General features: G+C 45.2%; 1 protein-coding gene across 4 annotated transcripts in view; it reads left to right on the top strand.

The window, feature by feature from the left end:
- The first annotated feature begins 674 nt into the window (after positions 1-674).
- rap1gap2a (RAP1 GTPase activating protein 2a) overlaps positions 675-14,486 on the top strand; it is an 87,065-nt gene continuing 73,253 nt past the window's right edge. For 3 of the 4 annotated variants that reach the window (XM_030337131.1, XM_030337130.1, XM_030337128.1), the window contains exons 1-2: positions 7,662-7,827; positions 9,975-10,010. In XM_030337131.1, coding sequence (XP_030192991.1) covers positions 7,784-7,827; positions 9,975-10,010 — 80 coding nt within the window. In that variant the 5' untranslated portion in view covers positions 7,662-7,783. Of the gene's footprint in view, positions 805-7,661; positions 7,828-9,974; positions 10,011-14,486 lie in introns of those variants that run through there. The other variant, XM_030337129.1, reaches the window with a different exon arrangement.

The raw sequence follows: 14,486 nt of genomic DNA, 5'->3' as shown, positions 1-14,486 counted from the left end.
TTAAGAGCATTTAATGAATTAATTTCCTCCAGGATGTAAAGTGAATTTCAACAAATATATATAAAAACAAATAAAATGTTGCATACCCTAGCTTTAAGACTCTCTCTCTCTCTATCGCTCTCTCTCTCTTGCTTCCTCTTTCTCTCTCTCTCTCTCTCTCTCTCTCTCTCTCTCTCTCTCTCTCTCTCTCTCTCTCTCTCTCTCTCTCTCTCTCTCTCTCTCTCTCTCTCTCTTACAGAAGCTTTCTTGACGTTTGAACTGAGGACTACGCGTTTCCTTATTTTCTCCCTTTTTCCCCCCACCTCCATTTCCTCCTCCTCTCATTGGCTTTCCTTTTGATCTCTCCTCCCTCATCTTGTCGCTTTCTCCTCGCCTAAATGACGTTAGGCGTATCCCTCTCCATGGCAACACCAGATCCCTGCATTCTTGCACTCGCAGGCACACGATTTCCCTGCTCTGTCTCTATCCCCACTTAGGACCTCTCTCTCTCTCTCTCTCTCTCTCTCTCGCTCTCTCTCTCTCTCTCTCTCTCTCTCTCTCTCTCTCTCTCTCTCTCTCTCTCTCTCTCTCTCTCTCTCTCTCTCTCCCACACTCTCTCTCTCTCTCTCTCTCTCTCTCTCTCTCTCTCTCTCTCTCTCTCTCTCTCTCTCTCTCTCTCTCTCTCTCTCTCTCTCTCGCTCCATCGCAGTACTCGGGCTCGCACAGTCCTTCACTCCGTCGCTGTGTCCCCGGCTGATGCTGCAGAGTGCAGGGTGTCCTAGAGATGTTCTCCCCAGCAGGTAGAGGAGCCGCGGGGGACCCGAGGTAAGTGTTAACAGGAGAGAGGAGGAGGAGGACCACAGAGGTGGCGTGGTGTGTGTGTGTGTGTGTGTATGATCAACAGTTGTAGTTGTGTTCAGGAGTGACTCATTTCAAACACAGATGTGTGTGTGTGTCTGTGTGTGTGTGTCTGTGTGCGTGTGTATATTAAGGATGCAAGAAATACCGAAAAGCTCTAAATGAATACACCGTTTTGTAGCCTTTAGTGTTTCCGCGATGGTTTCCACCAATGTACAGTGTGTACATTGGTACTATTATGCAAATTGTATATCGGTTATGTCTGTTATGTTAGTTTAAGCTGCTTTATATACAGTCTAGATTAGGTCAGTTTAACCTGGATTATATACAGTCTTATGTAAAGTCAGTTCAACCTGCTTTATATACAGCCTATGTTAAGTTGGTTTAACCTGTATTATGCAGTCTATGTTCAGTCACTTAAACCTGTATTACATACAGTCAACCTGCTTTATATACAGTCTATGTTAAGTCACTTTAACCTGTATTATTCAGTCTATGTTACGTTAGTTTAACCTGTTTTACATACAGTATATGTAAGGTACGATTAACCTGTATTATACAGTCTGGTTTAAATCTGTTTAACCTGGGTTAAAGTCTATGGTAAATCAGTTAAAAATCACTTCTTTGAAATTCAAATATGGCATTTGAAGTATATTTATTATAATCAAATGTTCACTAATTCAGATCCGTATTTTGACCACAATATGAGTCATGTGAATGTCTTAATTTAAATACATGCAACTTGAATTTGTACGTGAATATGTGAATCTTGAATAAAATATATTTTAATCTTTTTTAAATGGCTAAACTTTTAATTGAATTCCAAAGACGTGAATTCAAAACTAATTAATTCAGTTGACCATGTTTTCAAAGAGTAATATGTAATGAATTCAAAGTTGTTTACATTTCAATATACATAATCATATGGCTTTTAAAAATTCAAAACCTTATTGCAGTGATTTGCTTCCATACTTACGACTTAAATTTCCTCAAGATAGACAAGTTTGATTGTGTGTGTGTTTGTTTGTGTTTGCTATATAGATGGACCCACACAACACACAAGCCGGATTGTGTTTGTGTGTGTTTGTGTGTGTGGGTGTGTGTGTGTGTGTGTGTGTTTATGCCTGAATGAAACCCCACCAATGGCCATCGATACAAGTAGTTAACCTTTCTGACCCTGTTTGTTAGAGATATGCTTTGCAACATACACAATTCAAATTGCCCCCTATAGTCATACATATTTGGCCTATTATGCCCGAGACTTAATGGTGATCACGGGCTATCCAAATAAAATTGAATTGAATTGAATCATAGGGCTTGTACATCAAGACTTCCCATCGCATGAACCGCAATAGGAGCATTGGAGTGTTAGCTGGTTATGTTCTCAGCAGCCCCTCACTGTGATCTCCTTTGTTTTTGTGTGTTATTTGTATTCCTCTTATTCTTCTGTGGGTGTCGAGTCAGGCCTGAAGCGTAGCCAATTGCAAGCTATGCTCCATGGTCAACCATCTTCTGCTGATGTATCCATAATGCAGACCTGGCTGAATTTATGTACACACACCATAAATACACACCCACACACACACACCGACACCGACACACCGACACACACACACACACACACACACACACACACACACACACACACACACACACACACACACACACACACACACACACACACACACACACACACACACACACACACACACATACAGCGGCCACACTTCCTTAATGCTATTAAAGCCACAAACAGTTTAGATGGCTGTGAGAGCCCATGAGGCTAAGGGGCTTGACGAATCCCAGCTACAGGAGGATGGCCGCTGTCATCCGGCCTCAGGTCCTGATTGGCCCAGACCAGTAGCTAGATGCTGCCGCTACAAGGGTGAAAGTGAGGGTGGGGGGGGGAGGATGTCTGAGCTGACTCACAGAGCAGCTTGTTATGAAAGGTGTGTTCTCCAAAGAGACACATTGTTGTTTTTTTGCAAACATCAAACTCACATGCTGTAGTGATTCATAGTCAGGGGTTGTGCTGTTTTTGATGTGTTAATTTTATTTGAGGTTTTTTTCTGTGGCGCTTACACCATCTGCTCTATTTCCTTTGTTGATACCAGTCTCGGTTCAGTCACAATAATCCATCAGGAGAGAGGCAATATTCTACCTTCCCTCTCCTCCCCTCTCATTTCCTATATCTTCTTCTCTCTTCTTATCTTCTCTGTCATCTCCCATCCTCTGTCCTCGCCTCTTTTTTCCTCCATTCTCTTCTCTCATCTCCTCTGCTTTCCTCTCTCACATCGCATCTATCCTGTCCTTCGCTTTCCTCTCTCCTCCTCTCTCCTGTATTTTCCTCTCTGCTTTCCTCCCTCCTCCCTCTTCTCTCCTTTCCTATCACCTCTCAATCCCAGTCATTTCATTAACATCCTTGCATCACTCTTTTCCTTTTAATTTCCCACTCCCTTCCCCTTCCTTCACAGGTTTATTATTTGGCCTTGATATTTACCAATCTCATACTCAGCCCATCTATCTTTTTGATTTGTTTCTGGCCACCGCTATGTCACTGGCATCATAACTCTTTAGCTGTGTGTGTGTGTGCTAAAGAGCTTGAGGAAGTGTTGTTTTATCATTATTTTGTTGGGGTTCCTTTGCTTGTGCCTGTCCCTAAAGTCTGGTGCACTAGCAGTCAGGGGATGTGTGAATTAAATGGATGCCGTCTCTCTCTCTCTCTCTCTCTCTCTCTCTCTCTCTCTCTCTCTCTCTCTCTCTCTCTCTCTCTCTCTCTCTCTCTCTCTCTCTCTCTCTCTCTCTCTCTCTCTCTCTCTCTCTCTCTTCCCCCAACCCCCTCTGTTCAATCTTGTCTGGAAGAGTGAACATGGGAAAAGAAGAGGGGCTCAAGGCACTATGGAGATTGTGTGGGAGGATGAAGAGCCCTGTGTGTCCTTTGGTGCGTGTTTGTGTGTCTTTTGGTGTTTTGGTGTTGTGTGTGTGTGTGTGTGTGTGTGTGTGTCTATACGCATAACAGTATGGGGATGTGTGTGTGTGTGTGCGCAACTTCAAATGTGGGCCTGTGTGTGTGTGTGAGCAAAGATGTAAAGATGATGCTACCCTGCTTGTGAGTGTGAGACAGTTGGTGAGCATGGAGGGGGGAAGGGGGAGATGAGACTGTAGGGGATCACCCCTCCCCCCGGCCCCCCTGCTCAGCTCCATGTGGAAGGACAGAAATCACAAACACATCCTCGTTGTGGAATCACTGCAGGCATGTGAAAGCACACACACACACGCATACGCACACCCACGCACGCACTGCCATAGCGTTAGACATGCAACCACCATCATGCCGAGACCAAAGCATCCACACACGTACACACACACTGCCACACTGGTACACATACACGTGCCCATCTACACATACCAATGCACGCAAATATAAATATAACGAACAAAATAACCCTGCAAATATTTCACAGGTTAATAGCTGGAGTGTAGCAGTAGAGTTTGCGATTCGTGCTTTTCTTTTCAATTTTAGTTTTTGGGTTGTAAAAAGTTAGACAGATGAGGAGGCGGTTAGGGAGACAGAGGAGCTAATGATGCAGCTCTGTCTAGATATCCACATCCTCGCCTCTCCTCAAATTCTCACTAGCGCTTTGGAAGGGATTTGTGGCTGTGTTTGTGAAGAAGGTGTGTGTGTGCGTGTGTGTGTGTGTGTGTGTGTGTGTGTGTGCGCAGAGGGTGTGTGTGCCGTGGATGTGTGTGTGGAGGGTGACTCGTTGGTAAGATGCATCACCTCCATCTGCAAGTTCCTCACCCCCCTAGGGTAGCCGTCAGATGAATAAACACTTTGATTATAGAGAGAGAGAGGATCCGCAGCATGAGGAATGAGATGGAAGTAGCAGGGGGAAAAAATAATTGAAATTTGAGAATCAAGTAAGGAAATAAAAATAAACAGCATTTAGGAGAATCAACAAAAGAGGGTGGGAAAGGTACACACCACGACTTGACATCCACTTGACACGGGTATCTTAATATCCTTCAGCGCAACCATTCATCTTCTAACATTAATTCAATTATCATGAGACTGTGTCATTTTACATGTCCATTGTCACCGACAAGAACGAGTAGGATTAAGTACGAAACACTTTGTGTCATCCATCTGTTTGGGTCACAATTACTTGTGTCTAGCGTTGAAGCCCTAATGACTGGGTATTATCTATCTGTGTAAAGCCAGCCTCCTAATTATAGAGATACTTGCATAGAGCAGTATCGGGCTTATGGCTGAAGAATAAAAAAAACATCCTGTGCTCTTTCCGAAACCACTTTTCCTTGACCTCGATGGAAAACGTCAAGGAAATATTTGAAGAAGAATCCATCTGGGCAACCGTGTTGCTAGCAGAATCCGACTGGGTTTTCTAGACTACGTAATTATGTAGTGAGATTTGGTTATGCAAGCTGGGCAAACTTGGTAGAATTGAAGTTAACCTTTAGTTCTTTATAAATGTGGTTTCTAGTTTGTGTACATTGTGTAAGTAAGCTCTATGTGAGTGTCGGCTTAATGTTGGGACAAAAATAGAGCAGGCTAAGTGGCTGACTCATTCAGCTTAATCCATAGATGATTAAGCCGAGTGATGTGCGTGTGGAAGTGAACTGTACACCCTCCAGGGCTTCTGAACAGCCAGACCACTGGGTGGCGCTAGAAGGCCATCATACTGGAGGAACCCGGGGGGATAGGCCAGGAGGACAATGATGTATTGTAAGCAATAACTACAGAACCATCCCGCCTCTCTGAGCTACCAGCTAGAGCAGCTTTGGGGCTAATAATTCATCATCGTTTGCTCTCAGTGGACTGACACAGGGGGACCCTAACTACTGGTCTACCAGTCTGTATTCTAGAAGAACATTACGATTTATTACGCTCACTTTAAACATAGGGTTTGAAACACAGGTTTCGTATTTTATTGAATTGTGTTCAATGGGCATAGGGCATTCTGTCTCATCGACTCTTCACAATGCCATTTGTATTTGCATCGTGTATACACACCTTGTAAAAGGAGAAATAAATGTATATGCTCCCTCATTAAAACCATTACTTCATCATTTCTAACCCACCGGAACACTTCCGCCCTCCACACAAACACACACACACAAACACACAACCCTGCACGCACACAACCCCACGTGAACTGCACACAATGCGTATCTGCCCTGGAAATGAAATCACATAACGCCAAAGGAGCTTTTTATTACGACGCAATCAACAAGGTGACCTTGCGATGGAGAGACGGGCCAGGTGTGCACACACACTCATCTGAACGTCAACTGAAAAGGGAGCCAGAGAGGAAGAGAGGGAGATGGACAGGGGGAGGGAGAGGGGAGAAAGAGAGATGGAGGGGGAGAGGGCAAGAGCGAGCATGAGAGAGAGGAAGCTAAACAGATAAGGCATGCATATTCTCTATTGATGTTCTTTCATCCTGAACGTAATGGTCTGTAGTTATCGCTCAGATTTCTCTCATGGCCGGCGCTCAGATCTGTTTATAGGGACAATTATAATGTCCAGGTCTATTTGAATCATTGTAATGATATTGCCTTGATGCTGATTCTATTCACATGATGTGCTTTATCTTTTTTTCTCCCATGTTCTTCCAGGAGAGCATCGGTAACCTATTTCTCTTCAGTCAGTTAAAAGTGAGTTCTAAGTTATACTGAGAGTACTGAATAGCATCGGATCACACAACTCCCTTAGATCTCCTCTCCGGACACTCTTGGAATTCTGTAAAGGAAAAGTGGATGGTCGAGTAATGCACTCTAATAACAAAGACAGAGGAAACTTTTTCCTTTGCACATTCCAGTGGTTGTAGTAGCTGTTGACCATGAGCGTAGAAAGGAAGGAGGCAAGGAGGAAGGAAGCGAGGAAATACACATCCACGAGATACCCCTTCAGAAACCAAATACAGTTTACATAACAATTGCCACATTTATAGCTCCTCCTATTTCCTATTTTGACTATTATAAACAAAAATACCCCAGTTCTACCCTGCTCTCAATGAATCCTCCACCAGCCTCCCGTAAATGCTTCTATGTGTCATTCCGAAACCATACAATATGCAGAAGTATGTTTTTTGCCTCTGAAGTCGTCGTGCCAAGGTTCTCATAGATTAGCTTGTATGCGTTGACACTGGGGCATGCATAAGTACGAGCCACACGACGTGGTCACTAAGGTGCTATACAACACAGGAAGTGACCACACTACCACTTCCTGTTTTTGGGCATGAAGGGTGTGTGTGTTGATGGGTCACACACGGCATGTTGGGTGGGTGGGGAGCAGATTGCGGTTGCTTGTAGTTATGAGCAAGAAACCACTCTCTGAGTGTGTTTATGTGTTAAACAAAGCCGGTCAGAGGAGAGGTGATAAGTCATGCCTCAACATGCTCCCAGCCTGGTGAAGCATGTGTGCTTGTGTATAATGTATAAATATGTGTGTGTGTGTGTGTGTGTGTGTGTGGGTGTGTGTGTGTGTGTGTGTGTGTGTGTGTGTGTGTGTGTGTGTGTGTGTGTGTGTGTGTGTGTGTGTGTGTGTGTGTGTGTGTGTGCGAGCCACAGCAGATGTGGCAGGTGGAGAAGGTAGCCAAAGAACCGAGGCACAGGGAGACAAGAAAAGGAAACGGAAGCACAAAAGAGAGAGAGAGAGAGAGAGAGAGAGAGAGAGAGAGAGAGAGAGAGAGAGAGAGAGACAGAGAGAGAGAGAGAGAGAGAGAGAGAGAGAGAGAGAGAGAGAGAGAGAGAGAGAGAGAGAGAGAGAGAGAGAGAGAGAGAGAGAGAGAGAGAGAGAGAGAGAGAGAGGGAGAGAGAGAGCTAGAGAGAAAACGGCTCAGAACAGCAAGCAGAGTTGGAGTTAGAGAGAGACAAACGGACGGAGAGTCATAAAGAGGGAGAGGACGACTGCCTTGAACTGAAAATGCTGAGGAGAAAGAGGAGCGTGTCCTTTGGTGGATTCGGATGGTAGGTGGCCTTTTCACCGGACCCCCACTATAAGGTTGGGTGTTTATGTGTGTGTGTGTGTGTGATGAGAGTGCATAGTTACATATTATTGCCCAAAGGTATTGTATGAGTGTGTGATTGTGTGTATGTTTCTGTGCATTTTGCGAGGTACTCTGAGTGTAGACGGTGCAAAAGCAAAGTATTTCCAGAGAGGAAGGATGGGTGGAGTGTCTCACCTCTAACAGTTTTCCCTCTGATTAACATTGTCTGTGTGTGTGTGTGTGTCTGTGTGTGTGTGTGTGTGTGTGTGTGTGTTTGTGAGCATTGCTGCTTCTGTTTATGATGTCTCCATGCTGGAGGGTATAACTGAGAATCCACAGGCGGTTTTGTCTCCTGACATTGTCTCACACACACACACACACACACACACACACACACACACACACACACACACACACACACACACACACACACACACATGCAGAGGGTGTGTATTTCGTAGGTAACGTGAGGTGCACCTTTTGCAGCCACCTATATGAGCTGCTGAAAAGTAGATTTTCCGCGTGGGAAAAAGCATGCAAGTTAGCCATGCTGGCTGCAGCCCCCCTGCAGAGAAAAGTGCTTTAACTCTGGAGCCTCCTAGCAGCTCAAGGCAGCAGCTGATGCGCAAGAGGCCAGGATGCACGTCGAGCCGAGAGGAGACGGTGGACGGAGGGCTGGGAATACTTTGTGTGCGGTGTGGGGAGAACCACCACCCTGTTCACACTGGTCCTCTAGAGATTGTTCATTGTCAAAGTCAGAGTTAAACTGTTAATTTACTAGCTATGTTTTTTTTGCCCCACAGGAGTATTATGGAAAGTCAATGACGCTAATGAAGCGTCATTGAAGCTAAGATGCAAAGTAATCAGGAGTCACACAACACTACTGATGGTGATAAACAAAGGACACAGGTCGCTCGAGTGAAAGCTGCCCTCTGTGCTGGTGCTGTGGTGAGGCGTGGGCTGGGGATGCGCTATTCAGAGCCCCTGGAAAATATTCAAAAGATATTTAAAGCATCAAGCTTGAGGGAGCAAGAGTGAGAACAGTGGACCTGTCTGTTTGTGTGAGGGGATAGGTGAGGGTGTGGGAATGTTTGTGTGTGTGGTGTAGGTGTCCCTTTGGTTGTGTTTGTGTCTGTGTGTGTATGTGTTTGGTGTGTGTGTGTGTGTTCATAGTTTAGGTGTAGTTAGTTTGTACGCTTAGGTTGTAGGTGCGTGTGGGTGTATTTATGTTTGTTTGTGTGTGGATGTGTGTTTGCATGCACGGGTGTTTGTGTATGTTTGTATGCATGCACGTGTGTGTGTGTGTGGGGGTGTGGGAAATTAGGCTGCATCCTGCGTGGTTAAGTATCTCCAAATGAATGATATTACTGAAACACTGTCTCAATAGAGTGAAAGCAGAGTCCTACCCCCCCCTACCCCCCCACAACCCCACTCCCGGTCTAACGCTCCTTGCCCTGCACAGCATAACAGATTATACAGACAGTTGTCATCAGTGTGTGTCAGACCATACACAAGCCATTCAAATAAATATGACCTATTTACATTTACGCCGTCTTTAAAGAGCCACACTCACACACATGTATTAAAAATCCAGGAGAATTATAGAGAGCTGATGAATGTATTTATAAAACGATGCGGCAAACTATCAACAGGGTGATTTGCGTGGTTGTTGATGGTACGAACGCTGAGTGTTTTCACTTGGCACAGTGAGACCTGAGGCGTGTAGCCCTCCCTCACATGCACCAGGTGAACCCTCAAGGAACTGGTTTTAGTCAGAGTTACCAAAGGTGACCTTCTAGCAAGAAGTGCATTATCACAAAACACTGTTTTTCTTCCTCCTTGTCCTCTCTGAGTTATTGGTCATCCTTCATCTCACACAAGGGGTTAGGTTGGATTGAATGGCACAGACCCAATGGGCCTGCAGTCCATCTACTTGATTTATGTTGTGTTACGGACACAGTGACTCATCTTCTTTCGAATGAAACTGTACATCAAATGCTGCTTGAAAGAAACGTCATTTTGATATTTGCCGTTAATCAGTTTGAACACCGTACTTCATCTATTATCTCTCTCTCTCTCTCTCTCTCTCTCTCTCTCTCTCTCTCTCTCTCTCTCTCTTTCCTCTAGGATCGACAAGTCCAGTTTGTCCGCCCTAAAAGCCAGGTAAGACCTTTATCATTTATTTCCTGTTTTTTTCTTCAGCAGGGGACCCAAGTGTGACACGTTTGTGTGCTGAAACAGCAAATAAAATGGTGAGGATATTTCAAATCTTGAAGAGCTCCAGAATGTGATAAATTCTATTCAAACAGCAATTCATTGGCTTATTGTAGAAGGAGTCTTCATAACAAACTTTTTTACAATTCTGCAAGAAAACTCGTACACACCCACGGAGCACCAACACACCACAAGAGGGGCTTTTAAACAATTGGTTCTGTTGAGAAAGAACTGCACTGCCACCTGTACCCGACTTCATCAGGTTCTATCCTCAGAGCCGCTCCCTGGCGACCGGGGGAAAGCATCAAGTGCCTGGGCTTTTCGGTACACTGTGATGATATTGGTGTGTATCCGCAGCTTGGGGGGTACTTCAGACTAAATGAGAACAGGGGGCTCAGGCTGGGGGGTTCAGCTGAATGCGTAGGATGTGGAGGAAAAAGATGAGAGCACCCGCACTATTGTTAACACATTCCGGTTTCCCCAAACAGCCATGTTGTTGCTTTTATTTTGTTGTGTACGTTGTGCTGATGCCGTTTCCTTATGTAATGGTGTTACGCAACGTTCATCATGTTCATCATGCTGCTTCCGGGCAACACGATACCCTATGTCTTTGGGTGGCATGTGAAACAAGTGGAATTATAATCGCCGTGCTATTTTTATCCAACAAAAGCATCCGAGGTCTGCCAGGGGCTACACTGTTGGGCCTACGGTGGCTCACCCTATAATTGGGAAAACAACACCTGAACCGACACCCAGCATTGTGACGTCGCCGCTGGAATTGTAGTCGACGTGACAAAATAAGGAGTTGCAGTGAGATGCGCATTTCATTCCCGACAATATGGTGAGGCTGAATCAATAGCGTTTACCTCTCCAATGGCCTCCTCACAGTAAATGTCCACCTATGCAGCCTCCGCCATCACTCGTGCACGTCAATCAGGGATGGTGAAATGAAGGAGCAAGCCTCCCTAAGGAGAGGTCTTCAGGACTGTCTGTCTGTCTGTCTGTCTGTCTGTCTGTCTGTCTGTCTGTCTGTCTGTCTGTCTGTCTGTCTGTCTGTCTGTCTGTCTGTGTGTCTGTCCGTCTCTCTCTCTCTCACTCTCACTCTCACTCTCTCTCTCTGTTGATCAATCTATCTATCTATCTTTGTGTGTGTGTAATTCCTGCCTAGGTGTGATAAGGCTGTGTGTGGTGAATATGAATGAGTGAGTCGTGACTCCTACTGCTGCTTTCCCGCACGACCATCACTATAGCCTTGTGTGTGTGTGTGTGTGTGTGTGTGTGTGTGTGTGTGTGTGTGTGTGTGTGTGTGTGTGTGTCAGAGAGAAACAGAGAGAGAGACAGAGACAGAGTGGTATAGAGAGAGGGACAGAGAGAGAATGTGCAAGGCTGCACCTCCTTTTTGACCCTTCACCTTTTCTGCTCTCAGTAGTTATCCTTCGGGGCTTGATGACTGATATATTAGTCTTGCCAGTCTCTCTTAATGTCTAACCCCACTGACCCCCATCGAGGGAAGAACAGTTGAATTAATTGCTGGATAGATCCAGAGAAAAAGGGATGGATTGATTGCTGGGTGTGTGGGTGTTGGATGGACGGATGAACCGCTCAATGCAGTGGCTAGCTTGGGTTGTGGGGTCGGTGGGTGGGGGGGTTGGAGGGTAGGGTTGGCAGGAGGGAGGTTCAGAAGGATGGAGCCGTCAATGGACCGGAACGGGTTTCACATGCGACATGCATTTGTACCACAAGCTACCTTGAAGCTTCTTCCAGTCCTGATTTCCCCTGTTGCCTCTAGTCTACACCTTGGTCCAGGCTTGGCGGACTGGGTTGAGGTCCTTTGTGGGAGGCTTTGTGAGGGCCAGGTGAGCGTAATGGAAGAGGAGAGGGGTATCGAGGGGAGGAGAGTGGGGAGTAAAAGAAAAGGAGGCCTGGAGGAGGTACGGCTCTGACAGCGTCTGCCGCTTGGTGGCCTTCCTCTCATCTTTTGTTTTCGGCTTTTGATTTATTTATCTATTCCCCCCTCCCTCTTTGTCACCCTCCTGCCTTTACTCCTTTCATTTTTCTCATCCTTTCTCTGCTCTCTGTCTGTCTCCCTTTCCCAGTCTGTCTGTCTGTTTCGCTCCCTCTACCCCTGTTTCTCAGTTTCTCTTTCTCTGTCTCTTTTTTCTGTCTCTGTTTCTGTATCTCTTTCTGTCTCTGTGTGTCTGTGTGTGTCTCTCTCACTCTCACTCTCTCTCTCAGTATGTTCTGGGATTAATTGCTTCTGGTTTTGTCTCGTTTACCTCTGTTCCTCGGCTGCCGCTGGCTTCTACAATTGGCATTTTTGCATCACAAAGTACAACAGCTCATTAATCCCTCCATAATCAGAGCCACGGGTGTGTGTGTGTGTGTGTGTGTGTGTGTGTGTGTGTGTGTGTGTGTGTGTGTGTATGTGCATTTGTGAGAGTATATGTGCTTTGGTCTGAAGTGGTGGTTCTTCTGAATGAGTAATACGAAAGAACAAATGGGCAGAATTGAGTGGATGGAGGATTAAAGACAGCGACAGACAGACAGCAAATGAAGAAAGAGCGGGGGGGGGGGGGGGGGGGGGGGTGGAGGAGGAGAGGAGGAGAGGCGGTAGGGAATCAGAAACTAAGGTGTTTGCATCACAGAAGGTCCCTCATAGACACTGTGTTACCATGCCTCGCAAACTGTGGTGAGTCTCTGCCTTCCTTTAATCCCTTCATCGACCTTCAACAAGAGAGCTTCTCTTTCCATTTTCAATGTATGTCTCTATTTTATTGTGTTTTTTTGTGTTTGCAGTTTCTGTTTGCATAGTTTTCTTTCCATGTAGGCACCCGGTGGTGGCGGCGTTGTCAATTATACGTGTAATATAAGTGTGTTATTAATATCCTGTGGGAGAAAGATAACAGGTTGGAGTTGAAGCTGCGTTGTGGTGCTTGGATTTTTCATTGGTTTGTGCTGTATCGTATTTACTGTTTATCTCTTGGATCTGAGGATTCGTGTTGCAGTCTCTGGTACCGAAGCTCTTCGACCGCGGTACTTTAATGACAAAAAAAACACATCATACGTCTCAAAGTAGTGAGAGGTAGCAATGTAGGGCAGATCGGAGCGAATTGAATAGGATGTGGTATATAAAGGAGCTTACATAACGACATGGTGATTAAAAAAAGGATGTTTCATCCTGCTGTATATTCACTGAGCTAATGCGATACACAGCGCAATCAGCAGCTATTAGAAGTGCTTTTGTGGTCATATTTTGATGATGTTATGGGGAGTCGAAAGTCATTCAAATATAACTTTTAGATTCTACCAAGCTTCTGATACCACCCTGTGGATGGAGTCATCCATGGTCAGAACTTCTTGCATCTCTGTGTGTAGCCACGGCAACCACACAATTTCCCACGGGCAGGATCATTCAAGTTCTGTTTTATCTATCTCTGACTGATCTTGTGACCTCCCACTAGCTGCCAGAAGGTGTGATCTGTGCGGTCGCTCTTACACACACTCACATGCACACACACACGGCCACAGACACGAATGCACGCACGCACGCACACACGCACATGCGCACATACATGCACATGGGGAAACAACAACCAACCTCCCCATCTTCGTCCGTGGTTGAGACTTCAAATTTAAAATAGCATAGATCCAGATGAAATCATGATGATGATGATGAGATCCATTTTATGGTTCAGATTAACACCTCATTTGACATATCCATGTTAGAAAATGGTGATGAGGATTTGAAACAATAGGAAAGAAGCAGCAATATGTTCAGAAAATATGGGATAAACAGAGACAATTTAACATTTTACGAAAACATCATTATCTCAATGAATTGCTGTCCTTTCTCTTTGATCTATAATTTCTTGAGCCATATTCCCTTTTCGTTTTTTTTAATAGCCTAAATTAAGGGCAGGTGTTAGGGTTATCTTTCTCCCAACGTCACGGAAAAGTCCCACCCGATCACGGCTATTTCTGGAGACTGGCATTTATTTTGCCTGCGCGGGGGTTCTGTATTACAGAACCATAGACTACTGTAGGGCCACTAAACAAACAGCACACGTGTAATATCTTCCTGCCCCAGAGCCGTAATAAATGTCATAGATAGAGTGAAAACAGCGGAGGACGGCCAGAGCCTGTTTACTCAGCATTGATTTGACAGGTTCATAGTACGGCAATCCTATATTAATGTAGGCCTACAGTGTGTCTTCAGACATAGCTTTCTGTCCGCTCTCACAGCAAAACAGCACTGCGTTCATCTTTCGCGTAGTATCTGTTGTGATTTTTCAGTCACTTCTTCTTTTGATGTCGATGTTTATCATGCGTGTGTGTGTGTGTGTGTGTGTGTGTGTGTGTGTGTGTGTGTGTGTGTGTGTGTGTGTGTGTGTGTGTGTGTGTGCGCGTGTGTAAGTCTGTGTTTGC

Source organism: Gadus morhua, chromosome 16 (genome assembly GCF_902167405.1).
Source record: "Gadus morhua chromosome 16, gadMor3.0, whole genome shotgun sequence".
Lineage (NCBI taxonomy): Eukaryota > Metazoa > Chordata > Actinopteri > Gadiformes > Gadidae > Gadus > Gadus morhua.
Note: the sequence above shows the minus strand (reverse complement) of the source record. Positions and strands in the feature narration are given on the sequence as shown.